General features: G+C 32.1%; 2 protein-coding genes across 3 annotated transcripts; one reads left to right on the top strand and one right to left on the bottom strand.

Annotated features, from left to right (window-relative positions):
* Positions 1–1,767: 1,767 nt before the first annotated feature.
* Positions 1,768–3,959, top strand: bys (Bystin). The gene has a single exon (XM_040726509.2). The coding sequence runs from the start codon at positions 2,392–2,394 to the stop codon at positions 3,646–3,648; it is 1,257 nt and encodes a 418-aa protein (XP_040582443.1). The 5' UTR covers positions 1,768–2,391; the 3' UTR covers positions 3,649–3,959.
* Positions 3,710–24,328, bottom strand: roq (RING finger and CCCH-type zinc finger domain-containing protein roquin). Of its 2 annotated transcripts, XM_071893799.1 has the most exons (10): positions 24,081–24,328; positions 23,775–24,021; positions 15,522–16,178; positions 14,547–15,167; positions 8,273–8,606; positions 7,489–7,795; positions 6,722–7,424; positions 6,033–6,660; positions 5,454–5,969; positions 3,710–4,929 (listed from the first exon to the last, which is right to left on the bottom strand). In XM_071893799.1, exons 3-10 carry the CDS (start codon positions 15,684–15,686, stop codon positions 4,790–4,792), a joined length of 3,414 nt encoding a protein of 1,137 aa, XP_071749900.1. In that variant the 5' UTR covers positions 15,687–16,178; positions 23,775–24,021; positions 24,081–24,328; the 3' UTR covers positions 3,710–4,789. The 2 variants fall into 2 exon arrangements, with proteins under 2 accessions (XP_071749900.1, XP_040582438.1); XM_040726504.2 differs by having other exon boundaries at positions 23,775–24,125.
* Positions 24,329–27,258: the final 2,930 nt, after the last annotated feature.

Raw genomic sequence — 27,258 nt, 5'->3', positions numbered from 1 at the left:
TGTAAGCCTCTTACAACAACAACCAAGGCAGTCGATTGTGGATGACTTCTTGAGAGACAACAATCTTTCATTGAATATAGTTTTTGTAGTTTTTTCGGACGGAGCTCTAGCCGTGCTGGGACGATACTCTGTTATAGGAGCGCTGATAAAATCTGATGCATCAAATATCATTGTTACGCACTGTGTTCTGCATAAGCATTCGTTGGCAACAAAAATCTGGTTTCCAAAAGTGGCACAAGTATTAAAAATTGTTGTTGAATGTGTGAACTACATGCGAAATAGTATTTTGAAGCACTGTATCTTCAAAGAGCTGTGTAACAAAATGAGCCTTGAATTCGAGGTACTTCGGTACCATTCTAACGTTCGGTTATCGAGAGGAAAGCTGCTGAATCGTGTTTTTGTTATGCATGTAGAATTAGCCCATTTTTTGCGAGATTATGGACATTGCTACGCAGATTACTTTAAAAATTATGAGTTCATTCTCATTTTGGTGTACATGGCAGATATTTTTGATGCTCTCAATCGACAGATATAGGGCGGTGGAGTCAACAACATCGATGCAGAATAAAAAAAGCTACCTTTATGGAAACGACGAACAGAGAATGATAACTTTGCTAACTTTTCCCTGCTGGAAGATAGTGTTAGTAAGATGGAAGATGTAGCTAGAATTAGAGACATTTATGTATCTGGAAAGCCGATGCAAGCAATTGCCATGCATTTAGAAGAGCTTGCTAAGTATATCAAGAGATACTTACCAACCACAGGGTCATATCCAGTATGGGGGAGAAAGCATTTCACGTTTAGTGTTGCGATGGTAGACGAGAACGATGAATATCTCTATGAAACCATTTAAATTCAGCAGAGACGTCTTCAAGAGCAACTCTTCAGACACTATCAACGTTTTGGTGTCAGCAAATCGTACCATACCCTCTTATTGCAATGAAAGCCCTGGAGATACTCATAGCATTTGTAAGAACATATCTTAGTGAGAAATCATTTTTAAGGATGGTCAACATAAAAACGATGAAAAGGAACAGACTCTGTTGCGAAAACAATATGAGAGTGGAACTTGCCAAGGTGAAGCCACGCATTTCTTAACTTGTTTCTGAAAGGCAACATTAAAAGACACATTGTTTTCAGCAAATATTTATTGAGTTATGTTTTTGTGTTAAATTATTTTTTCGTTGATTTTATTCTTTGAGCACAGTGGTTTTTGGTTGCAACTGATGCATGGTGCATGCTGAATGAATGTTTACAAGCAAATACTCCTTGGGTGGAATTGAATCTAACAAAAGATTGTGTTAATTTGTCATTACCGGCATGAAATAACAAGTCACTGTGATAAAGTGCAACATAATTACATATAGTGATCAAGAATAATTAACTCTAGACATTCTTTCAGTTTAATTTCTACTTTTAACATATAGTGAGCGTTTTAAGTGAGACATAAATAAATTCAAATACAGACTATATACAAGGATTTCTTGAAGCAAACAACGAAATTAGAATTAAATGTAGTTCAAAACTTTCCTAATATATATATTGGTATGTAATGATTTAATAAAAATAATACTTAATTGAAATAGAAGCAACAAAAAATTTAAGATTCAGAATTTAATTTAGCAATTGGACCAGGAATGAAGAACTGGACTTTATCAGTTTTATGACTGATGTGCAGGACTGAACTGGGTCGGACTGCAACTGAACTGGACAAAACTGCAGTCTTAAGTGATACTGATAAATAAAGATTGACACAACACTAGTTAACAGCATACATCACGAACTCAAAGTTATAGATACTAAATAGAATTTATATAAATGTGATTGAGATTAGAGATTTTTGCAATATAATATTTATATATACATCAAGGATGCTTAAGATTCATGTAAATGAAACAGTTTAAAAAAAAAAAAAGAAGACGAAGTGAGTTGACTTAAGGAGGAATTGACTCATCACTCATGCCTTTTAATGACTGGGTTGTGGATGGAGATACTTTTTATATTTGTCATTGGGTCTTTTATTTGATTATTCTGTCTCTCTTTTCAAACTCATCCGTTCTTATTAGTTATCATAATTTATAAATTATTATAGTTCAGTTTCATTATATGGATATTATGGAGCTTCTTATTTGAGTGGTTTCGTGAATATAATATTCATATTGTTACCATGTGACAATTTATGGACTTGTACAATGAAATGTATATATTACTTTTGTAGCTAGTTTCTTTTTACAATGTTATGTTAATTGTAATAAATGTAGCTAGCGCTGTAGCTAAAAAATGAGATTGTCAAAATAAAGTAAACACACGTGCTCCGCGATTAGTGATCATATTCATACAGCATTGATACATTCTAATTGTGAAGTTCGTCTATTGTTCCAGAGTAACGGAATGGGTAAAGCTAAAAAGATAAAGTTATCTAAAAAGGAGCAAGCCTTATCCTTGGGTGATCAAATCCACGAGTCCAACTTTGCTACTCCCTCGAATCGTCGTAAGATCCGAGATCGACAATCTGACAAAGAAGATGATGTATTTGATGGATCTAAGATTGTGAAGCAGGCCCGTGCTCAGGTTCAAGAACTCATGGGCAACTCTTCCGAGAAGGGTCCATTGTATCCTAAGCTACTGGATGATGACTCTGGAGAAGAGGAAGAAGTGGAGGAAGAGATCGTTGAGTTTGATGAACAAGACGTTCCAGAACTCAGCGAATATGAGCAAAAGGCATTCAACTCCTTTTTGGCGGCAGAATCTGGGCCTCGAAGGAATTTAGCGGATATCATCATGGAAAAGATTAACGAGAAGAAGACAGAGATTGAAACTGAGTTTTCTCAAGCTGAGCCTAAACCACAATTCGACCCTCGTGTCGTGGAAATGTACAAGGAAGTGGGAACTGTTCTCAAACGTTACCGCTCTGGAAAAGTCCCAAAAGCATTCAAAGTGATTGCGCAGTTTAGACATTGGGAGGAATTAGTGATTTTGACAGAGCCTGAGAATTGGTCTGCTGCAGCCATGTACCAGGCCACGCGAATTTTTGCTGCCAATCTGAAAGAGAAAATGACTCAACGTTTCTACAATTGCGTTCTTCTACCTCGTATACGAGATGATATTGATACCTATGGCCGTCTTAACTTTCACCTGTATCAAGCCCTCCGAAAGGCTCTATTCAAACCAGGAGCCTTCTTCAAAGGATTTCTCCTCCCACTTTGTGAAAGTCGAACTTGCACACTACGAGAGGCCGTAATAATTGGATCTGTTTTAGCAAAAAACTCTATCCCAGTCATGCACTCATGTGCTGCTCTTCTCAAGATAGCTGAAATGGAATACTCTGGTGCTAACTCCATATTTCTACGTATCTTTTTTGACAAAAAGTATGCACTTCCCTACAGAGTCATTGATGCAGCCGTTTTTCACATCCTCCAATTTCGAAACGAAAGAAAAGAGCTCCCAGTTCTATGGCATCAAGCCTTCTTGACCTTTATACAGCGCTATAAGAGAGATATTTCCTCTGAGCAGAAGGAAGCTCTTCTTGAGCTTATCAAAATGCATTCACACTCGGGAGGTATAACGCAGGAAATTCGAAGGGAGTTGCAGAACTCTGTTTGTAGGGATGAAGAGGTGGATGCACCAATGGGTGGCGATCTGTACTAATAAATAGTTAACATTCTTTGCATATATGTATTATTATTATTAATTAATCAAACACGAAATGTCAAGATTTGAGTATTGTTTTATTATAATCAATTGAAATGTCTTCACAACGAAACATATATGTTGTTAGAGACAAAATATATATAATAACTGTACGTATGAAGAAAATCATCTACAAATACAAAAAAAAAGTACTTATCATTATAATTTGTGAATATATATATATATATATATAAATAAATCAGAAATTTCCTTCCTTTAAGAGTAAAATAAATTAATTATATATTCCATTGGAACTGAAGAGTTTGTTTGTTTAATAAAGACAACACTACTTGTACGTTGTAAGAAAAGAGAAACAGAGAACAACTAACTATACATTTCATAAAATGTTAATTAATTCTGATAAAAATATATAAAGATTCATGGAGGTGACTTAGAGCCCCACAAAAAAGAAAGGATAATAGTAATGCCAACAAAATACAACAAAAATAGTTTTTTTAACATAAGAGACATAATGTACAGGATATGAATACAATGTTTATAATTATGTGTATAAAGACTCTCGTCACGTCACTACTATTGTAATAAAGTTCATCTACAAAAATATATAATGCCACAGTGGGAGAAAAAAAAATCAAACTTTGTCAAGAGAAAAATAATTTTGTTATGAATAGTATTCTTTCATTTTTTTGGTCTTTTTTTTCTCACTTTAATGCCAGAAAACTGTTTCATTTATTTAAATAACAATAAACGATAATTGATATTTCTTTTTTAGTTAACGAAAATAATAATATATAGATTAGTTTCCAAATTCCAATACTGACGACTCCCAGCAGCCCATGGGCGTTTTGTTAATATAACAAAGCCTAATACTACTCAATATTATTCTTATTAGTAGATAGTTTAGTGATGATGATATTGATATATTATTATTAATCATAATTAATAATCAAATAGGGGTGGGGTGCACTCACTTACTAAGATATTGAAATACAAAAGTAAGGAAAAATCTCATTTTGAACGTGGTTGTTTATTAATCATCAAGTATTTTTTTTTTTTTAGTTTGTTCTTCTAATAAGATTTTGATTGAGTAACTAACGATTATAATATATACGGTTTTGTAAAAAAGTAAAAAGAGTTGCTATGAAGCGTAGTGATGGTATTCTCGAATATATGTGCGACCCTTATCCCTAGAATCACAGGAAGCAAATCCCGTGGTTGATGCCGGTAGAGAAACATAACTGCAAAGTCCAGAATCCTCCTCCTCGGTTGATATTAGACCTGATACGAGGAAGAAAAAGAAGGAAATAATAGATTGTGCAAAGCAAATGATGTAGCAAAATGGAAGAAGAAAGGAATAGGTATCTATCTATATCGATAATGAGGTCATTTAGTATACATGAATAGAAAGGGAATTTAGTCTAATTAAGTACAAAAACCCTTCACCCAAAAAAAATAAAATATTAAGAGGACGACACACTAAAACCATTAATCAGAAGCATAATTAATTATAACCTCATACATATTCTTTGTTTCATAGAACAAATAAAGATATAATAATATATGTGACATGGTTAAACAATGTTGACCGCCGTTTGAGTGAAGTACATTGACTAAGGAGTTATTTAGCTATCATTGGGGTAGAAATAGAAGGGATTATGACTCTGAGAAGGCAATGAGAGGACGGAAGGTAATGGAAGGGAGATTTGTGTGGATATATATAATAATTATTATAATCAGAGTAAGGAGTCTACAAACGAAACGATGAGGAGATGTGGCACCTCAACAGCTCTTGATAGCCTTACCTTGAGAAATATATGAGCCATAGTCTAAGGCCCCTCTATGATGAGAAATAGAGAGTTCTTGCATATGATTAATTGAGATTTCCCTCTCACGATCTCGAATACTGTTTTCAATCAGAAATAATTCATTTGACAACTGATCCTGACGAATTTGCAGGTTTACACCATTTGAGCTGGGATCAAAGGTATTTGGACAGTTTGAAAAAGTTATGGTGGTGTCTTTAGAGCAATGGTAATTATCATTACTACTACTACTGCTGATACTACAACTGCTACCATGAGTAATTGAAGAATCTGAGGACGTAGATGACGATGAGAAAATGTCAGAGGATAGTTCTCCACAAATTTTGAGACACTCTTTTTCCTCATTGTATCTGTCAATATCATCGGGTTCGGAGGCCAAAACGGACTGAAGAGGATTTTGAAGTATAACAGGAGTAGATTGAGCTTGATCTGCGACAACTATATATCCAAATTCTCCATTTGGCCCAACGGCAACTGGTTGAACTGACATAATTCCTGAAAGAGATAAATAATTAGTTATTTAGTTAAACATTCGAATGAAAAATTAAAGTCACGAACCATTCTGATAATACCAGGGCGATGTAATAGATGGTATCTGATGAGTCATTTGCTTTGCATTAGTTACAACGTCGGTTGGAACAGTTCCATCATCCATTGATGCTTGAGTTTGAGAAGGATTTGAGGGTTTGAGGAGGGTATTACATCGGCGAGATATGGGACCAAAACGACTTACGAGGGGAACATCTGGAAGGGGATGAATATCATCATCCCCAAAACTGACTCCATGTTGGAACAAATAACGCCCTCCTTTTTCCTCTTTCTCATGATGATTAACTGTGCATTGATTCTCAAGACCATCATGCACAGCCTGCTCGTGTGCGACCGCAGCTGCAGCTTCAGCATAATTTTTTGTAGCAATAGAAACTATAGACTTTGTTGTCCACATTGAGTAAACAGAATTGAGACATGGATCCGCATCATATGAGGATGAAGGGATAATTACATTAGTTGTGTTAATTTGTTGCTCAAGTCCTGAAGAATTTTGAGAGGCTTTGTTTTGAAAGGAAAGCTCCTCAAATTCTTGTGACAACTTAGAGGCCTCATCCTTGCCCATCAAATCCTCAAGGGTGTCAATGATTTCTTCCTTTCTGGACTGCAGAGCACTCAAACTTTTGGTTGCGATTCTCTAATGAATAAATTTTAGCTATTAATTAACATGATGAACGTTAAAATAAGAAAAGGATTACCGCAATTGACTTGGAAACAATCTCTTCATCAAGTTGACAAACATTATTTTTAAACAAAAGTTCCTCATTTCCACTTTCACCAATGGGTATGGTTATACAGGATGAATCTGATGACGACTTAGTCGACATTTGTTTATTTGAAACAGAATCCTCAGTTGATGATAATTCCATTCCATCGCCTCCTCCTCCTCCTCTCCCACCTCCATTAATAAAAGGGTGAAAATGTTGTGGAGGCGTAGTTAATTGAATTACAGGTGAGGGAGTTGTACTACTACTATGTTGATAAGGAACTGGATTTCCGTAGGCATCACTTAAAACATGAAACTGAATGTGTCCACCACTATTAATTGATGACTGATGAGGATGATGAAGAGGCGGTGGATTGGATGCTGGAGGAAGAACAACTGCTGCTAAATTGTTACTGTTTAGATTGTTATTGCTGTTCGAAGGAGAATTTTCACCGGTTCCTTGACGACATTGTTTAACAACTCGTGGAAGGGGAGCTACTTGAGCCACTGGAGCGTTTGGAGGGGGTCGTCCACGAAAAGGTCCACTCTCGTTTTTAGAGACTGTAGAAGATTCATTACTTGTATTAGAGCATGATGGTTGAATTGATGGGACCACTCCTGTCAATGGACTTTTGGTGGAAGTCGAGTCCGGAGGAATTAAGCCCTTATTATTGTTTTTACGACTATTCCGATGCCTTTAAAAAATAAACATGAGCATGATATTTGAATAATGAAATTATAAAGGATTCTGGACATTACTGTTCTAGTTCAGCAAGAGAGTGTGCAAATGTGCAGTTTTTTCCTCGTGGACAAGATCCATGGATTGACAAATCTCGACACAAGTTTGTTTTGTATCGAATGTGATGATGATGACGAGAATCCATCATTCCTCCACCGGGATTCCCTCCTCCACTCAATGAGGCATTTCCACTCCCAGAAACATTAGCATTTATCGTACTTCGCTTGGAGTTACTATGGAGATTGACAAATGCCACTAGACCAGAGAGCACTTTATTTACGGATACGAGAGCTGAGCTCAATGTTTCAAAACTTAGTAGAAAAGTATCTAAGAAAAAGATGAGTAAGAAGTTTGTTTCGTTGATGAGGAATTATTATAAATATTTGAAAAGAGTTTGAGATCGAATGAATCCGGGATTATACTACTTTAATAAGAAGTAATGAGCATATTTAAATACTAAAAATATATGTACATGTCTTGAATGTAAAATATATCCGGTTAATTAAAGATAATATTCAAACTACACTCATACTTTACCTTTGAAAGATTGAATAAATCATAAACACAAATATACTTCGTGACTTTCGAGTAGTTTTACTTAGAGGAAAACATGTCGATCTGAACTTTAAAAATCGAAATGACCAAACCGCATTACTTTTGTTTACAATAACAATATTTTGACAATGTATGCATTAGAAAATAAACCTAAGACTTCAAAAATTAAAGATTCTTAAGAGGGGTTGTGAGAAAGATAAATTCCATTTGGTCATATCGAAACTACTTAAATTATATAAGGATGTCAACCTTGAGCAGGATCAATTCCAGCAAGGAAATCCAGAGAAGGACGTAGATCCGTAAGTTTACCCGGATCCCCCGTCTTTTGTAAGGCTATAACAAGCTCTTGTACAGACTGAGAGAATGATTCTGGTGTTTGAAGTTTATCCATTATGGACTGCATTTGAGACTTATGTAGACTATCTCCATATAATAGAGAAGACCATTGATCAGGAGCAATTCTGAGTCCGGCTTCTGTTGCTATTTGAACTATTTGCATATCATGCTCACGACGTAGGGCATCATAGGTTCGAAACTCCTCTTTAAGCTGCATAAGAGACGAGTCTCCTTCTCTCTTGGTCACCTGGAATCATAATAAATATACTCATTTAATGATACTCTAAATATTTAAAAGATAAAATGAATTCAGGATCATAAGGGATTTAAGGATAATATAATTTTATTCATTACATAATTGTGTTGAAATTCACCTTCAAAATGAGAAGCTTGCTGATTTAAGAGTTGTCCTTGGACTTTAACCAATATATATTTTTTAATAAAATGTTTTTATCATTAAGTGGGAATTTAATAAAATATGTAAGTAAGCATGAATGGACAATTCCCCGATATATATTTTCCAAAGGGGCATTTCACCGCAAAATACTCTATATTTGCATATTTTAATCCAATTTAAAACTATATTATGATGAAATATTGTTCTTACTCTTGTAGCTGTATTTATTTATTAAAGAGCAATATAATATTTGCTTCGTCATATAGGTAAATAAATGTGTATCTTTCTGGTGAGTAATTTTATAATTCTAATCAACCATATTGATCAATAATTAGAGGTTGCACACACCCTTTGAAGTTTCATAATTTTGAATAAAAAAGTAAAATAGATAGCATTGCTTCTTCTTGGATTCAATACGAGTAGTACATGTTATGATTATTAATTACATAATGACATGAAAGATATGATGTAATTATGGAGTCTTTAATATTTCCTCCGATTTTTTGGGAGGTACTCTATAACAAAGACTACAATTTAGCCGTCACAGAGCCCCTATGTACTATGGTGGATGATGCCATAAGGTATATACTCAATATAAATTTCCACTTCTGAGTTTCATAAACGCCTTTGAATAAAAGTTAAGATCTTACGTAATAATCTACAAAAAATTAATTCTTCACCAGTCGCATACTCATGTTTGACTATATAATGTTCCAAGCCTTTGAATCAGGGGCGTTGCTAGCTTTCATCATTGAAAGGGGGGGGCTAAATCCCAAAAATTGCTAACACCATAATATAATTATGTTGTGTACAAAATATATATTGTACAAGTTGCAACTCGATACATTATAGGTACAATTCTTTTCTATTTGATGAAAATTAGTAAAATATAAGTATACTGTGGCACATTATAAAGTTCAAAAGCCCACAGTTATATTACTCATAAATACATAGGCATTTTAACCATGTCATTTTAATAGATCAAAGTGAAATGAGTGTATCAATGTATGGTGGGTAATAAGAATGACCAATGTTGAAATTAAATAATGCATTTTAAGACGAAGAAATTACAACTTGTACACAAAAACTATAATAAAAATGTTAAGGGCTAAAGCTCTCTCTTCCAGAAAAGGGGACAACTTTATGCTTCGGATTAAGGACTTTTTTCTACATTTTTAGTTGAATAGACTGCAACAGGCAAGGATAATTTGCCAAAACGACATTCCCTCTGATTTAATATCTATAAATGTATAACATTTATCGGCAAAGTGTTATAGAACCGTAAGTCAGTAATGCCCAACTTTTAACACTAGAACGGCGAGGAGGTCAAGTTGACATCACTTATCTTATTGATTTTTTTAGGAGGGATGACAAAACGGCATCACATTGCCCGCCGTGGTGATACGTAATATTGGCCGTTCTAGTATTAAAAACGATTCATTGGCATGTAATCTTATTCTTTAACTTTAAAAAAATATTCATGATCTTTCATCTCAACTGCAAACAATTACACAGCCAATTTCTTTTAATTATGATAGGAAATTTATTCTTGGTTATATAATTGTGTCATCATAGAATATATTCAAATGATATTTAGTTAGTCAAGCCTAATTAGTTTTAATTAAAATGCACTCTTTATACATTGTATATATAGACATCGAGTTCTCTACGGAACCAATAAGTGTATATCACATAACTCTAGAACATAGACTAAAGGTTACGTAGATTCGACTCTATAAAAAGTATACATAATACAAAATGACGGCGGACTATGTATCTGATAGGTTAATGAAGAACCAATCAATGAGAAGTGTGACTCAAATTCTAGTTTTCAATTTTTCTTTCTTTCTTTTTTGATTATAAGATTTCATATGGGATTTCAAGTCAAGGCTATATTTTATGTATAAAATGTATCTTGGAAGTAAATACATAAGAGGGACGCATGTTATCTAATGATAAGGAAAGAAGAGCCTTCATTATTTATTCGTTAGCAATTATTAATGAATAATTAATTATCTACCGGAACACATAGGTTGGAGGAGATGTAGTGGCCTTTTGGAAAAGGGAGAGAAGAGAGGTGGGCCGTCGCACTCCGTTCCCATCTAATAATATTATTTTCCTTTTATGACGAATTCATTCTAAAAATACTAGTTGCAATCTCCTCTCTCCCCTCGATAAAAATAACATGGACTAATGTACAATAGTAGTTGTTAATACCTACATTGTCTTCAAAAATGACAGAATACATAATAAATGAATGTTACTATCAAGGAGCGGCGACTAATATGCCTATGTATCTAATCAACAACAAACATCAATGGAGTGTGCAGCATTGCCTCTCTCTCTCTCTTACCTACAAAATTAATAATATGTGCATTAAGTAATGACTTTTCACAACCTAATATCCCTGGGTCATTATTCAGGGCCATAATCAATCAGGGGAGAGGGCGATAAAAAATCGTGATTGCGGTACTTTGATTGGATGATTTTTATCTAGAGTTTGAATAAAATCTGGTTTTTCAAATGTTTTGAGCAAACAACGTCACGCATAAAATGATATCATATTTTTTTTTATTAGCTTATAATAGAGCCTTTTCACTGACGACATAAGTTGCATTATAATTGAATGAGACGTCATCTTGATATTTTTACTACATAAAATGAACCACTTCCAATCAACTTTGATAAAACTCGATGAAATGATTATTTACCAATAAAAAGACTTTACACTTGCATTGTATACTACTTGATGTCAATGATATTTGAAATAAATCAAAGTAATATGTACTGAAAATCTCTAAAAATAGCTAGATTTGTACAATTAATTTTATTTTGGGAATCGATTAGGGACAAGAAAAGTAGGATAATTAGAGAAAAAAATACCCTATTCTTTTCATTATAAGAGTTAATTTTTATCTACAAATTGAAAATAAGATGGCATTTCTAATACATTTTAGGGATCTATATGTATATGATAAAACTATAAAATAGAAGGATATATTTTTAGTAGACAGTGTCCTTCTACTTGTGTGTACCATTTGGACACCCAATAGTTCACTATTTTCCTTAATATTAATGAAAAAATCTTTTTTTTGTACTAAAACTTGGTTGGTTATGCCCCCAAAATGGTCGACATCAAAATTGTGATGTCCCGTGAAAATGTTCCATATATAGTTTTGAATATAAAATGAAACTATGCTTATTTTAATAAAAACTTAGGAACAAAATATATATAAAATCAGACTCTTCAAGAATCCAAAATAGTCCTAATACTGTAATCGGATAGAATCAGTCTCAGAAATGAGATATCTTTTTACATGATCCGTATATGCATTACATATGTTATGGAACTAAGAGCTCCCTTGATATTCGTGCATGGTACTTTTTTTTTTTTTTGAAACTACCAAATTAAAACATAAAAAACTTTGGGATAAGAGATCACGCAAATATTATGTATATTCATATCAATGGCATTTAAAAAATTTTATGCGTTAACTTTTTTTATTTTGATCGAAATAAAGGAAATTTGTGTCCTTTGTAGGTAAGAGTTCATCCATTGGGCACTACATGAAATTAACTTGACAAAAAAAAAGTGAAGTGTTAATTTTGTCAGTAATGACTAATGTACATAGGTATTTATGATTTGTTCAAATGATAATAATCATCTTCCTTACGATCATGATAAGACGGCTGCTCTCTACCGATTCCCTCCATCTCTCTTAAATGCAAATTGCAACACATCATTATATTATTGAATGACATTTAAATAGCACATCATATTCAAGTTCCACGCAGATCGAGGGGGTCCAATGAAAAAAAAAAGAAAAAAAAGAGTAGTACTTTTTTGTTTATTTGAAAAGTGTTTACGAGGGAGTAGATCATTTTATGTACAGAATACCAACTCACTCACTCAGTCATTAACAATATTGAGTGAATTTCAAACAAACATATCCTACATAATATTTTGTATTATGAGGAATGGAATTCCTTCTGACAATATTCATCAGTTATAAATGATAATATGTTAATGCACCTAGAATACATAATTTCTTGAAGAGAAAAACAATCCAAGAATCGATACGTATATATGTATTATCGATGACGATACCTATTATATTTATGTACCTACTCCTAGTGGGGGTTGACCTTCAACTTTAAAAGGAAGTAAAGTTCTTCAAAAAAACTGCATAAGAATTAAATTATTATTATATGTATGCTTTTGTTGTTTGTTCGTCTCCTAGCTAGCTCTCTTACCAAAAAGGGTGGAGTGGAGTGTGTGGGTACATGTGATAAATAAAAGTTTTTCCGTAAACGTTGCATCAGACCACCACACCAAACCACACAACTTCCGCTATTTCAGAAAACAACCACTTGGGATGTTTTATTGGACTAACACGCAATAAATAATACTAAATTGAAGAGAGATTCAAAGACTTGTAACTTGATTAGGACTCGAAAGCTAGTCTCCAAGTCTTCTCTGCTCACAAATCCAAGTCTTTGAATATTTTTATCCAGTAGTTTCAATTTATGAGTGATTTTTTTAGTTTATTTCAAGTCCATAATTAAGGTTTTTTTGAGTCTGCTACTATGTATGTCTGCTCTATATCTGTTATAGTTGTGGAATTAAAATGAATGCAAAGGAAATAATCTGAAATAATAATCTATGAAAATATTCAAGGACTTGGACTCGCAGTAAATGGACTTTTTCGCACCTCTGCATGCAGTAAATTGACAACGAAAAAACAAAAATAGGCAAAGGCATTGAATTGTAATACTACTCTTTTTTGACAAAAGTGAGAAAGTAAGGAAATAATAGTAGGTAATCAAATTAAGGAATTTTTGATTCTAACTAGAAAATTTAATATTTGAAATGTAATTAAATTTTTCTAATTTGTTTCCCAAAAAATTAATTGTCTGTGAATAGCTATGGATTTTTAAATATTTTTCCCGAAAAATTTAATATTTGAAAACAATTTTATATTTGAAATTGAATTTTTGAATTGTTTTCCCCAAAAATTTCAGTTTTTCTGAACAGCTCTGGATTTTTGAATTTTTTTGAGAATAGATGTGGATTTTTGAATTTTTTTTCGCAAAAATTTAACTTTTTCTGAATAGCTGTTAATATTTTCAATTTTTTTCCAAAGAATTTAATTTTTCATTTTTTTTTCTCAGAAAAATTTAATTTAAATTTTTTGGGCCCCCCAAAAAAAAAATATATATTTATAATCCTGCAGACGCCCCTGGATATATACTACTTGACCTTTTTTTATACCTACCAACATAATGTGAAAAGTCAGTGTCCCCTAGATTTTTTGGGGTTTTCTTTTTGTTCTTATTTCCTTCCTCCATTTCCCCCTTTAAGAGCCCCCATACATATCTGATATCAATTGAGTATATATATATATATATATGGTAAGTAACACTGTTCCGTGTGAGTGTTTGTGTGTGTTGTTAACAGGAATGTATTTTTGATGTCTCTGCCAATGGCATTCAAGGTCATGATTATTTCTTCAAGGAAATAATATGCTATGAACAATAATTGAACATATGTATATTATAGACTATTGTACGGATATACATACTACATAGGTAGATATATGTCAACTAAATTGATACAAAAGGAGTGGAAAATGTTTTGACAAAAAAATGAGTACTTTTTGTTTCTTCTAATTCTAATAACCCATTTTATTATGTATAGCAAATAATCGATCAATAATAATTAATTAGAAGACTGATGATGATGATAATTAATAAGGGAAAACTTAGTTAATACTTGTATTGATGCCTTACCTTAAAGCAAGATGCACGATAGAGTAATTGTACCACATGACCAATACTGGTTTTAGAGGCTTGCGGAAACTGTGACTCAAGTCTCTGAACAACGTACATGACAAGAACCTTTCTTGAGAGTGCCTCTCCATCCTCAAGAGCCAGTAGGACTAGTTTAAGTACTTCTTCTTGCATGGCAGGTCCAAGGAATTGACAGCCACGTCCACGAACTGCAGCCCAGAGATTAGCTGAGAGTTGTTGTGGATTCTGATGATGAAGAATGAGTTCTGTTACGGTGCGTTCACCCAGAGAACGAGCCGCTCGTGCTGCTCGAAGTCTTCCCTCGTCCTCCATGAGTTGACAGTTGATGAGAGTGATGAGTTTTCGTTGCATAGAGCGAGAAAGGGAGTTAGAAGATGAGGAAGGCTTGAGGAAAAGAGCCAAGCTTTCCATTATTTTCATGAGGGCAATGACTTGCGGTTCGGAGGAATTACGATAGGACTCCAGCTCTGAAGGGAAGGGAGGACTCTGAGATGTTTGTTTCGAGGAAGAAGCATTATTGTTGTTATTATAACTGCTATCGATGAGGAGCATGAGAGCCGTGTTGATGGGGAGTCGCTCCACTTCCACGGTGATGACACCCTGAATAAGTAAGAAGAAAAAAAGAGGAAATCAACAACCAACAAATATAATCATCCAATCACAATTCCTATATTTAAAATTTGAAACCATTCCTTGAAGGAACCTCATGGTTTCAAATTTAGAGTATTCATATTTGTTCAAAGGCAAACATAAATACAATATAGTCATATATTGAATTCTATTTTAAGAAGAAAAAAATAAACGGGTTTGTTTTTTTTAAATATCAAGTTCAAGGATATTAACATAAGAAAGAGACGTATTTTATATATATAAATATGTATTAAGTGATTTTTCATACTTGAACGCATGCAAAAAAATCTAAAATCTGAAAAATATACAAATAGGAAGACTTACTAAATCGAAGGGACATTGATTTCTTTGAAGATTGAAGAGACAAGTTTTGCAAATGGTGTGTCCACATCCTAAACTAATAGGCTGTCGAACCTTTATATCAAAACCATTTTCACAAACTGGACAATTTAGATACTCTGTCCATTGAGTAGCTGCTTGTATAGGCATCTTGGAGTGACTTATTCAAAATTAAATTTTTGTAGAGGTGCACACTATTATTATTTTGTATTGTTTTATTTTTGCATCAATATGGAGAAGAGGAAGATGTATGCCATTTGAGAGAGGCTGGAGTGTGGTTCAAAAGCTCTCCTCTGAAGAACATTATTTACAGTCGCCAATAGCAACAATAACTGCTGCTCCTTTTGAAACGATTCGAATACGAAAGAGTGAGAGATGAAATCCCGAAAAAATGACGACTACCAGGAAGCGAATCTCCCCCGCGCTTCTTCTCCTCGGGGAAGCAAGTGTAAACGACGACGTTGACGCTTCTACGTTTTCTATAGTTGTATGTGTGTAGTTCGTAAGTAAGTTCTGCGATACCAACCACTACTAATACTTCTACTACGACCACTACACCACCGTCAACCACTTTGGTCGTCGTATATTTATTCTTCTTCCTCTTTCTTCTTCTTCTAGTAGTAGTAATAGTAGTCACTTACCCTTGAGAAGAAGAAAAAAAAGTATATAAATAGAGATAAAGGCTCTGCAAGGACATACTTCTTCCCTCCCCAACAGTTTATTGACCTTCGAACACGTCTAATAATTATTACCATATTATCATAATAAAGAACTGTTAAATATACATATATATATATGTATGTATAATATATTTGTTATTAACCTTTTCATATCTTTTACAAAAACAAAATACAAAAATTACACATTAAAAGTGTCATGAGAGTCGACTTCTTCAGCAAATGAAAACCATTTTTCATCAATAAATCGAAATGGAGTAATTTTCCATTATGTATTTTATTATACATAAACTTCCTGAAGGCGTTGTTGCTTCTACAACTCTGTTGTAGATTCTCCTTGCGGCGGCGCCTTGTTACCAACGACCATCAACTACTAAAATATTTTTGGGCGGAAGACACATGGAAAATTTTAATTATATATCCATATAAATAACAAACCCGTTACGAAACTCTTTCAATATTATAATAAATATATTATTATTTTGTTCAAAACCCACTTTTAAAAAAATATATATATATATATATTAATTAAAAGTTGGGTGATTGTGGTGTTATTTATTTACATATTGTGTCGTTATTTTTATAAAACTACCCCTTCTCCCTTATAAATGGATTCTGGAACCTCTGACAGAACTGGTTTTTACCAGAAGCAGGGCCTATGTTAAAAATAAATGTGTTTATGGCCTCTTTTCAAAAATTTGAATTTAATTTCGAATATTTCTAACTGGAAATTATTTTGAATCTACTTTTTTTTTTCATGTGTGGTGTTGTTGTGTCATGTCGTTAGTGTTAATTAAAAAGTAAATTATTTGTTGGCAAGTTTGACAGAGATACCTATAAACACTCAAGTGCTCCTTGCTTGCTTTATAGTACGTTTTAATTTTCAAAACCGGGATAAATAATTAATAAGAACACTAATTTCTTGTAGTTTACTAACATATACTTTTTTTTAAATGTATTCTCACAAGGATTTCGACAATTTTCACATACTTAGCTATAATTATACAATATAATAATTAATACCTTTATCCCGGGATAAATTAAATATAGACGAATATTAAATAAAAAAATCTACCTAGTTTACTCTAGCAAATAAATCCACAGTTCCCATGTTGAGAGTGTGTGTAGGATTTGGGAGATTAAGTATCAACATAATACATGATTATACATAATTATGATAATTATTGCTATAGAAATCTCAAAATCGCTGGTGCATTATGTGATAAATAATGTATAGAAAGCATTAATTATATAAAATGTAGTTAAGGAACAAAGACTTTTAAATCAGCTATGATGCTATTATTTACATAATTTTTATTCTAATCATGAGAAATGTTTATTATTCATGGCATTTTATATGAATTTTATTGTTTAGGCGTGTTTTACAGTTTTATAAGCAAGCAAAAAATGAAAATGAGAGATAGTGCCGCAGTGGATCCCACAATTCCAAAAAATAGGCCTCGTGCTGGATTGAAGATATTATAATATTTTTTTTAAAAACCCAGATAATTCGAGTAAAATGGGAGAAAGCTTTTTACAAAAAAGATCATCAACTGAAATATTGACCCTATATGTAAAAAAAAAAGACCTTTCACAAAAAGTTCCTTCTAAAAATAAAACAAAACTTTATTTTCTTTAAAACGTCATTCGATCAATAATATGAAAGGTTAATAAAAAATAATTATAATTTATATAAAACAAAAGGTTATTTACAAAAAGGGCCTCCAGCCATCCGTTTTGTTTGGGGCTCCGCAATTGTTAAGGGGTGCCCTAATGAGTGGGGTATCAAAACATACTACAAGACGACTCTATGCTATATGCAGTAAGTATTCTTGAGAGTCGGTCCGAGATCAAATGTTTCTAGACAAATCAGGATAGAAATTTCGATCCAGATCAAAATTTCCCTTTCCAAAAAATAACGTGCGATTGGATCAAAGCCAATTTTTACTACGAGGCTGGTGCATACATAAGTTGAACCAAATTATTACAATGGTTTCAGAACGGTCTAGAATTTTTAGACCGAAATCCAACACAAGAAGTATGTAATATTGAGCTTTAGCTAAACACCGACCTTTGTAATGACTGAGGGACAAAGATTTATTAGTGTTATGAATAATAGTGATCCGTAGATGAAGAATTAATGGAATGTATGGCACATTACTTTTCAAGACATTATATAGAAAAATATTAATATAACACGGAAGTTATCCTATTATATCCATGTCTGATTTGGTTATTATATAATAACACATTTATACAAAATTAAATACAATTAAATAGTCATCAACGCATGTACATAATATATTATAGAAAGAGGAGTGATCATTAACCAATGAATACACATAACTGTAACCATCATAGGAGTGGAAAATCAACAACAGTGTATTTTGGTACCTACATACGTCCTTGAATGCAAAATAAAAAAATGTACATATGTATTAAATCATTGATAAGAAATTGTTTACATGGCCGGAATAAGATTTTCACCTATCACCTATTATTGTTATTGCTGTTGTGGCTAATATCAGTTTTCTTGATGGATGAGGCAGATCGCATACACATTATTATTTATTTTTATTTTTTATTTTTTTTGCTTTTTAAAGGATAAGTACATACTATATCGACGTTCGTAAATACCTGCTGTACTACTACTACTAGAGCACGTATAGTTAAAGCAATCATCAAAAGAACATGGAATCAATAAGAGCTTCCTTATGTAGAAGAATTTTATATCAGGGTGGACACTAGATAGTGTAAAATGAATAATCCTATATAATTAGAAACCTAAAATTATATGTGTGGATACTACGGGATATTTTTTTCAAAGGAGTGGAAACAATAATATTCAAAATGGTTAACTTTTGCAGAAATGATAGCATATAGTATGTAATGCAAGGAAAATCTGCCCCTTACCTCATTAAGGAGGATTTTTATGGGTTTAAATTTAAATAGGGATGACCCTATTCTCCGAAATGAACCGGATTTCAAAATCTAGACTGGGTAGTAGCTAAAAATTGCTGCTTTTAAAATCTATAGAGATGAGTCTTTGACATCTCCATTGCATCATATTGGACGTGTCAACAGTCTACGTCTCTCTTCTTGGGACATAGTATAGTAGGAAACCTTTTTCGAGGATGTTGCTCACGTTTTAAGCAAACTTTGTTGACAATTGATCCATGATTCCTCTAGTGTTTTGTTAACCCTTATATATTTGGTCCAGTCCAATCCCAGTTCTTGAGACTATCGGTTCTTCGGACTCTCAATCATAGAACTGATTAAAATATAAAGTTGAGTGACGTCATCAAGGACTGAACTTTTCAAGTTTTAGGACTTGACTGAGACTGGACCTAGTCTTGAGTCCTATCAACACAACGCTAGATACTTAGGTTATGTAATATAAGTATACAGTATTTAGGGCCCACACTATATGCATACATACTTGTCCATTTCCTTAGGAAAACAAAGTCTTACAACAATGTTTTTGATGATCTATGTATATGTGCAGAAACAAAGTAAAGCATACATTTTCGCAATTTTATGAACTCAAATTGCAAGGAAATAATCATCATTATGAGAGGGAGAGAGCAATGAGAATACAATAAGAAAATAATAGAATTGATGGTAGTCATATATTGTATGTACATAAAAGTAACTAAGTAACATACATAGTAAGTTATAGTCTGGCGTCCTTGAGGAGTAGGAGTAACAGAAGAATAAATAAATATGAATCACAAATAGTATGTATTAAACACATACTATTTGGCATTAAGACTTTTTAGTTATTTAACAGATAAAAATATACCAATGTACGAATTACAAATAATACAATTGTATTATTACACATCCATCAGCCATCACCCCTCCCCCTCCCTCCCAACAGACTTTAAAGAGTACAAGCATTAAATAGTGATCATTTGCTAATAATATTATTCCTTCCAGGTATGAACCCACCAGAACAAGTTTCTTTGTATCATACTAAAGTTAATATATATGTATACATAATATTTGCCAATCAAGTGCAATGGAGATACCACAACTACTCTTCCCCCTCTTAATACATATGTAGACATATAGTATGTGGCTACTAGTTGACTTTTAGCCCGCAAGATCCGCAGGTCGGGCTTTGCATTTTCAACCCGCAGTTACGAAAATAATCTTTATTTTTTAAGCCTTTAAATGACATATTTGTTACTAAACAAAGGTGTCCCCATTCCAGGGCTCTAAAAACTCTCACAAAATAGCCTATAAACTTAAGTAAGACCTTATCAAACTTCTATCCCACACACTTTTTAAAACATAGAAAAGTTACCCTGGATATGAGGTTCTTTTTTGGGAGGGGAAGCTAACGTTGCACGTAAGAGTTGAGGGTGACGAGGTCTGCTATTTCTGTGACAAGTTGTTACATACATTGTTAGACATTGAAGGTTCTAAAATTATATATTTTTTAAATTACGTCACATTAAAGCAATAATTCAGAACGTAATTCAATTATAATTGAAGGGGTTGACGGGCAATTTGAAAATTAAACTTGTGAATTTTAATTAAATATATTGAATTAATACGTATTCGATAAGTATGATGGGGAAGAAATAATAAATTATTGTTTTTGACCAATAGGATAAAATATTCAAATGATGCAGGATTCGGAGGCTCAAAAAAAGTCAACCCATGCATCATTAGTCCCTACTTATAAGATATATACGAATATGAAAGAATGAATATTGGACAGTAAATTAAAAAAAAAAAATGAATGATCCCCTCTTAAATAAGAATTATTTATTTGAGAAAATAAATAATCATGACGAAAAATAATATTATATAAAGTATCAATATATTTTCTACAATTAATTATGAACATCTTAAGTTAAACCACTTATTCTCCCTAACTCACAATGGACTCATGATCGAAGATAATAATAAATCAGGATTTTGTATATACATACTATTATCAATATATGTATATAAAGAGAGAGAAAAAAAAATAGCTAACTCAACACATGATTTGGTGTTAACCTTCTACCAAAAAACAAAAAACCCCTTCCACATGAAACAAAAGAATGAGAGATTTGCACAGATTTTATTTTTTTTTACGATCTTTTTTTTTTTTTTTTGGTTGTTGCTCCTATACTTTACAATAACCTTCATGTCTGTTAATCCATTGTGTTTTTTATTATATAAATGACTCGATTGAAATATATATCCTAAATAAAGTTTTTTCCTCTTTATCATAATGTTTTTATTAATTATAATTAATCCTTATTTTTTAATACAAAATTCGCTCTTTTTTTCTCCATTAAAAAAAAATCAAATCTGCATATCTCTTTGTAAAGCATATTTATACATATAGTATATGCATAAATGACATCCGGGTTATGCTATCAAACTCTCATTAAATATGAAGCCTATTTTTAATCGAAATTGTAGATACTAGGGTTCCCTCCCGGGATTTATCGGGGATTACACCTAAAGATTACCGCATTTATTACTTCATAATATAAGCTTCATTTAGTTATAAATCAAGAATCCCTCGAGATTACATAATATATCCTAGTGATGCACGAGTAAACTTTTTAGCCCGCAGATCGGGTTGTGTATTTCACAATATGGCATGAGCGTTGTTTACTTATATAAGTTTGTAAATAAGGCGACAGTGAGTGGCACCGTATTACAACAAAATCATACAACTCCCTGAATGATAATTATCATAATCACATAGAGGAGAGACTAACATACTTATATTAGCCTAGGCTACAGAAAGTCAACCCAACTTGCGGATAATATATATTTTTTAATGTGCTCACGCCTTATTATACAATAACCTACCTCGTTCATCACTTAACATTTTAGTTTTTTTCTTCTTATGGGTCAGATTGGGTTAGCGAGGTCCAAAAAAGCAGGCTTTTAAAAAACCAATCCACGCACTATTATAGATAGTGATAAAACGATAATATATGGGTTGGACTTCGTTGCTTAAAATTAATTCTTTCATCTTCAAGTATAAAAAGAAGTAGGACTTCAATTTGATAGTATTTATCATTTAATAACGGGATCCCGATATGTCCCGGGATCCTGCTCATGACAATTTTCCAGGAAATGAGAAACTCAATTACATACTATCCTAAAAAGTGTTCCCTCTAATTATATTACTATGGGCCTATTGATTGAGTTGTTGTATCATCCTACATATAGCATAATAATACCTATCTACAAAAATTATACTCCTTAGAGTACCTTGTACATATTATAGGAAGTCTATTAAAATATAAAACCAGAAATTCGAGGCATGTTCCAAAGTATTATTATTGCACCTACACATTTAAACTAAATAAGACCTTTCGGAAATAGATATTCGAAACCACTCAGACAGAATGCTAACGTCTTTCTATAAGAGAAATCAAATCAAGGAAGTAGTAATTTCGACAAGATCTACCGACAAAAAAAAAAGTTGAATTAAGGAACTATCGTCTTTTATGAAATAACAATATATACATACATATTTTTGTTTAAAAAACTTATCTAATAGCATAATATGATTTTAATTATTCAATTCTTTTGTATATGTTTAAGACATGAATTGATGGTTATCAAAATCCAAAAACCGGAAATGGAATTGAATTACAATTAATAATGCATGGACCAGCCTATGAGGTATTAAATAAGTACAAAGTACACGTAAATTGTCATCAAAACTTTGAGTACCTAGCAAATAATATCCTTGGAGGCAATAAGTAGGAGGAGCTGGAGCTGGAAAAGATACTAATATATGCTCGTCACTGAGGCATTTAACAATATGTCTTGTACATTATTATGTAATACACACTAATACCAATTCACGAGTGCCATTATTTTTGGCAACACGATTCCATACTCTCCCTCTTCACTTTTCAGGGTTAGACATATTTTATGTGTAAGTTATAAATTCAAGTAGAGTGGATATTTAAAAAGTATAAATTGCATAGCACATAGTTATGATGAAACGAAAAGACATTACATCATTTCTTGTTTGATAACATTCACGTATCATTTTACAGATCTACAGGGTACATACTACTCAAATACAAGAGGCATTAAAATCAAATTATTTGTTTTATATACTATCATGTATATTATTATACAGAATAGGCTAATGACGATGATGAGAATCACCATCGCTCTGTCTCCTTCTCATAGAAACATCAAACACAATCATTTTTATTTTTTATATATATAAAACATTCATCTTTCTCCATAGTACATGGATCATTTGACGCAAAAAAGCCTTCAAACACTCACTACTAAAGTCTCTGTGTAGTGTAACAACTAACTACACGTAGAACGTTATTCATAACATAAATAATATAAACGAAATATTATATTATTATTATTTAGTTATTTACAATAAAATCAAGTCAAATCATGTTCCGACTTTTCTGCGGGACACGTTCTTATTACGTCCCCACCTCTATCTCTCTGTGTATTAGAGTAGTACTGAATACTTATTTAACGACCATTCCACATGAGAGCATACGTAATCATTCTAGGATCTGACTAAAGACATAGAGAAAGAAGGATATATACTTACCGAAAGGAAGGATATAAATCATTATGATGTGATCATTGATAAAAGGTAAGGATCCTGTTTCTTGGATCATCGAGAAACGAACTCGGGCGACACAAACACACTTCTCTCCTTCGATCTATGACTGACTTTTTTACTAGTACACACACTCTTCACATACAAACACCCACTCCCGTGTTGTCTAGTCCACACGTACATATACACACAACCAAACATATATACCTAGCTGCTGCTCCTCCTCCTGCTGCTGCTAGATATGATTCTTCTTAATGTTAGTTATTAATATACTATTATTACTTAGTAACGTACTTCTAATATATTATTAAATCCAAATATTTATAGATGTATATTTGTAGCTGCTGCTAGCTGCGCTAATCTTATGATCCTTTTGTACAATTTATTGTACAAAATATAGAAAGAAAAGCACGTGATGACTTCCTTTAGAAATTCTCAATAATTGGAACAACAAACGTCAACAACACTAGCAGCTAATTACTATTACTTTTTGTATGACGTCATTTATATTGTGAAATATCTAGATGACTTATTATTTCAATATAAATCTTGGGAGATGCCCGCACTGCGCAATTCCTGTGTGCAAATGTAGGTATTTACCTATTATCAAGCAATTCTTTTTTACCTTCAAGATTTTGTAGGAGTTGTCCCTAAATATATATTATTGAAGAATCTCATCTTTGCTAGTACAAATACATATAATATGTGTGACATCATACTATGAATTTTAATTTCTAAATTAAATACTTATTATAATAACTTTGTTATACCTAGTAAATTTGTTGAGTTATCTTATACAACTGCTTAATTTGGTTTAGCACATGAAAATCTAAATCAGATTTTAATATTTAAATAGGCTTTCTATTTAGGAAAACACATTTTTAAATGACAATAATAAAATAGAAACAAATAATTATTATTTAAAGACATGTATATATATTTGACTCAACAAATCATAAATGCTTGACACAGGCCTTGAGCAAGAAGGCAGTTACGTATGTTCTCACGTAGCTACTGATCTGGTGGCTAACTTTTAGAACCAAAATGTCAATATTAAATATATTTGACCCATAGAGACAAGATACATTGAGTGCTAACGCTGAGCAAAAACACGGAGATCTAATCATAGAGATAAAATACCATACATACATCAATAGCATACAAAAAAAGATTAATTGTTAACCAAAGCCATCGAAAACATTGTATTTCTTGCTGTAAGTTAAAAAAAATCGAATTAAAGGCATAATTTGCATCTCATTGATGATTACATCACATCAATCTGCACATCCTTACTACAGGTGTATGTTATTTAAATAATATATAAATTTATATATATAGTCCTAAGTTGAACATGCCTACTTTTTGTGACCTATAATTGTACCTCCAGAGCGGCAAGTTTTACAAAATCCTCTAAATATCGGAACAATTCTTAGATAAATCATGAAGATTATGATCCCGAGCAAGAAACGATTCAAGAAACTGATAAGGAAATTAAGAATATGAGTAAAGAATGTCACAACAAGGAAAATGTATACTTTTTCGACTATTATGACTAATTTATTATTTAGGACTATCAGGAATCTGAATATTTGTATCATAGATCTAGTGGATCTTTAATACTTCTTTGAATTATCTTTATTAAGGTTAATTGATTTGGGTTATAGTTTTATAAAAATAGTAGACTAAGTCTAATGTATTAATCTCATATTTTACAAAAAGCGTATAAATTATATATCATTTCGGAAAATGTGAAAGTGAGAGGATTCAAGGAACCAAAGTTGGAAGCATACTCACGAATCTTATTCGATTCAAGAATCAATCATTATTGATTCTTGAATTAAATTGGAAATGAGAATTATCTCCCAAAGCCAATTATTAATATTTTGAAAGGCTAAATAAAATTGTATTGAATTTTAAAAATTTGAATAAAATATTAATATACTTAATAAAATATTCTTTTCAAAACTACTATACTAACCTATTGACATCTCTAAATTTATATAATTATGGTAATAAATTATAATTATTACAATAAATATTTTAAAAACATTTATTTGAAGCCCCCTATATTTACTCTTATATTTCGAATGTTTTGGTCAACTATTTCTTCTTTTTTGAAAACTTTAATTCCTACTTCTCATCATCACGATATGTCTTTTATCGATATGGCTCCAAAGCATTGTTTTTTTAGTAATACTATCTGAAGGAGCACAAAATCCAATCCCGCAACTTGTTCTGGTGGAAAGCATCACTTTTGATGATAAATTCCTATTGGCAAACTCATACGAAATCTGTACAATTATAAAATTTCTGTATTTGATACAGTTGTATTTTTATACAACACGTGGTATTTTTAAGTAACCTTTCTATTTTGGGACAATATTTGAAATCCCAAAAAATTGTTCTTGAGCAAAAAATAATTCATTGACTGGATGTATCCAATTCATTGTCAAGGTATATATATATTAAAGCAAGGTTGTATTTCTATTAACCTTGTGTTAAAGGCTTTTTTAACGTAAATATTCATAAAATTATTTATTTTAGCTGATGAATTCGTCTTTTGAAAATAAAGTATCAACTTCAGTTCGTGACTTATGAGTTTCATTCAAATAAATTAACTAATATGAAATATTATTCCTCTATTGATCTTTTAATATTCATTTGATTAATTCATATAGTCGGTAGAGTCGAGTAAATTTGCACACGGAGTCGAATGGAATTTGAATTGTGTAATTTATAAAATGTTATATTAAGAGCCAGAATCACCAAAAATTATTTATTCACAACTATAAATTAAGAATAATTGATTCTTAGATGTGTGTAGTTTTAATAAATTGTTCATGTTCATTTGATATTTTAGCGACTAAGAGTTTAAATTAAATTTATAACGTATGATTCTTATAGTTTCTTAAAGTTGAATTTATAATATTTAAAGATCCCGGCTCCGTATCTCAGCTATTTGAAAATTTGGTACTCCAACTCATATACATATATATATATATATATATTGTATATATACTCTCTATATTCCAAATCTATTCAACTCCATGTGTAAATACATTTTACTCTCCTGACTACCGGCTGACTCATTATCCATGGTTACAACTAACGGAGATTTAGGCACTTCATACAATTTAATTAGTATTTCCAATTGGCTTTATATGGGCACTAAACACATAGTCCCTTGATTGTCACAAATAATGAATTACATTGTCCATTAAACATTATTGGAATAAAACTTATTCTAATTTCAAATCCATATAACTTTGTGCGTAAATATTATTTACATGCTAAATTAAATTTAATTACTTAAATTACATTATTTGGATCCTTTTAAGCTCATGAATTGGGGATATGGAAAATTGAGGAAAAGGTGTCCGCAGAGGGGGTGCTCAAGTCCCCCCAAAAAAAAATAAAGTAATTTTTTCTTTGTACTCTAATTTTTTTCCGTTTTGAAAAAAAAAGTTATGAG

This window comes from Lepeophtheirus salmonis, chromosome 1 (assembly GCF_016086655.4).
Source record: "Lepeophtheirus salmonis chromosome 1, UVic_Lsal_1.4, whole genome shotgun sequence".
Lineage (NCBI taxonomy): Eukaryota > Metazoa > Arthropoda > Copepoda > Siphonostomatoida > Caligidae > Lepeophtheirus > Lepeophtheirus salmonis.
The sequence above is the reverse complement of the archived record's forward strand: the minus strand, read 5'-3'. Positions and strand labels throughout refer to the sequence as shown.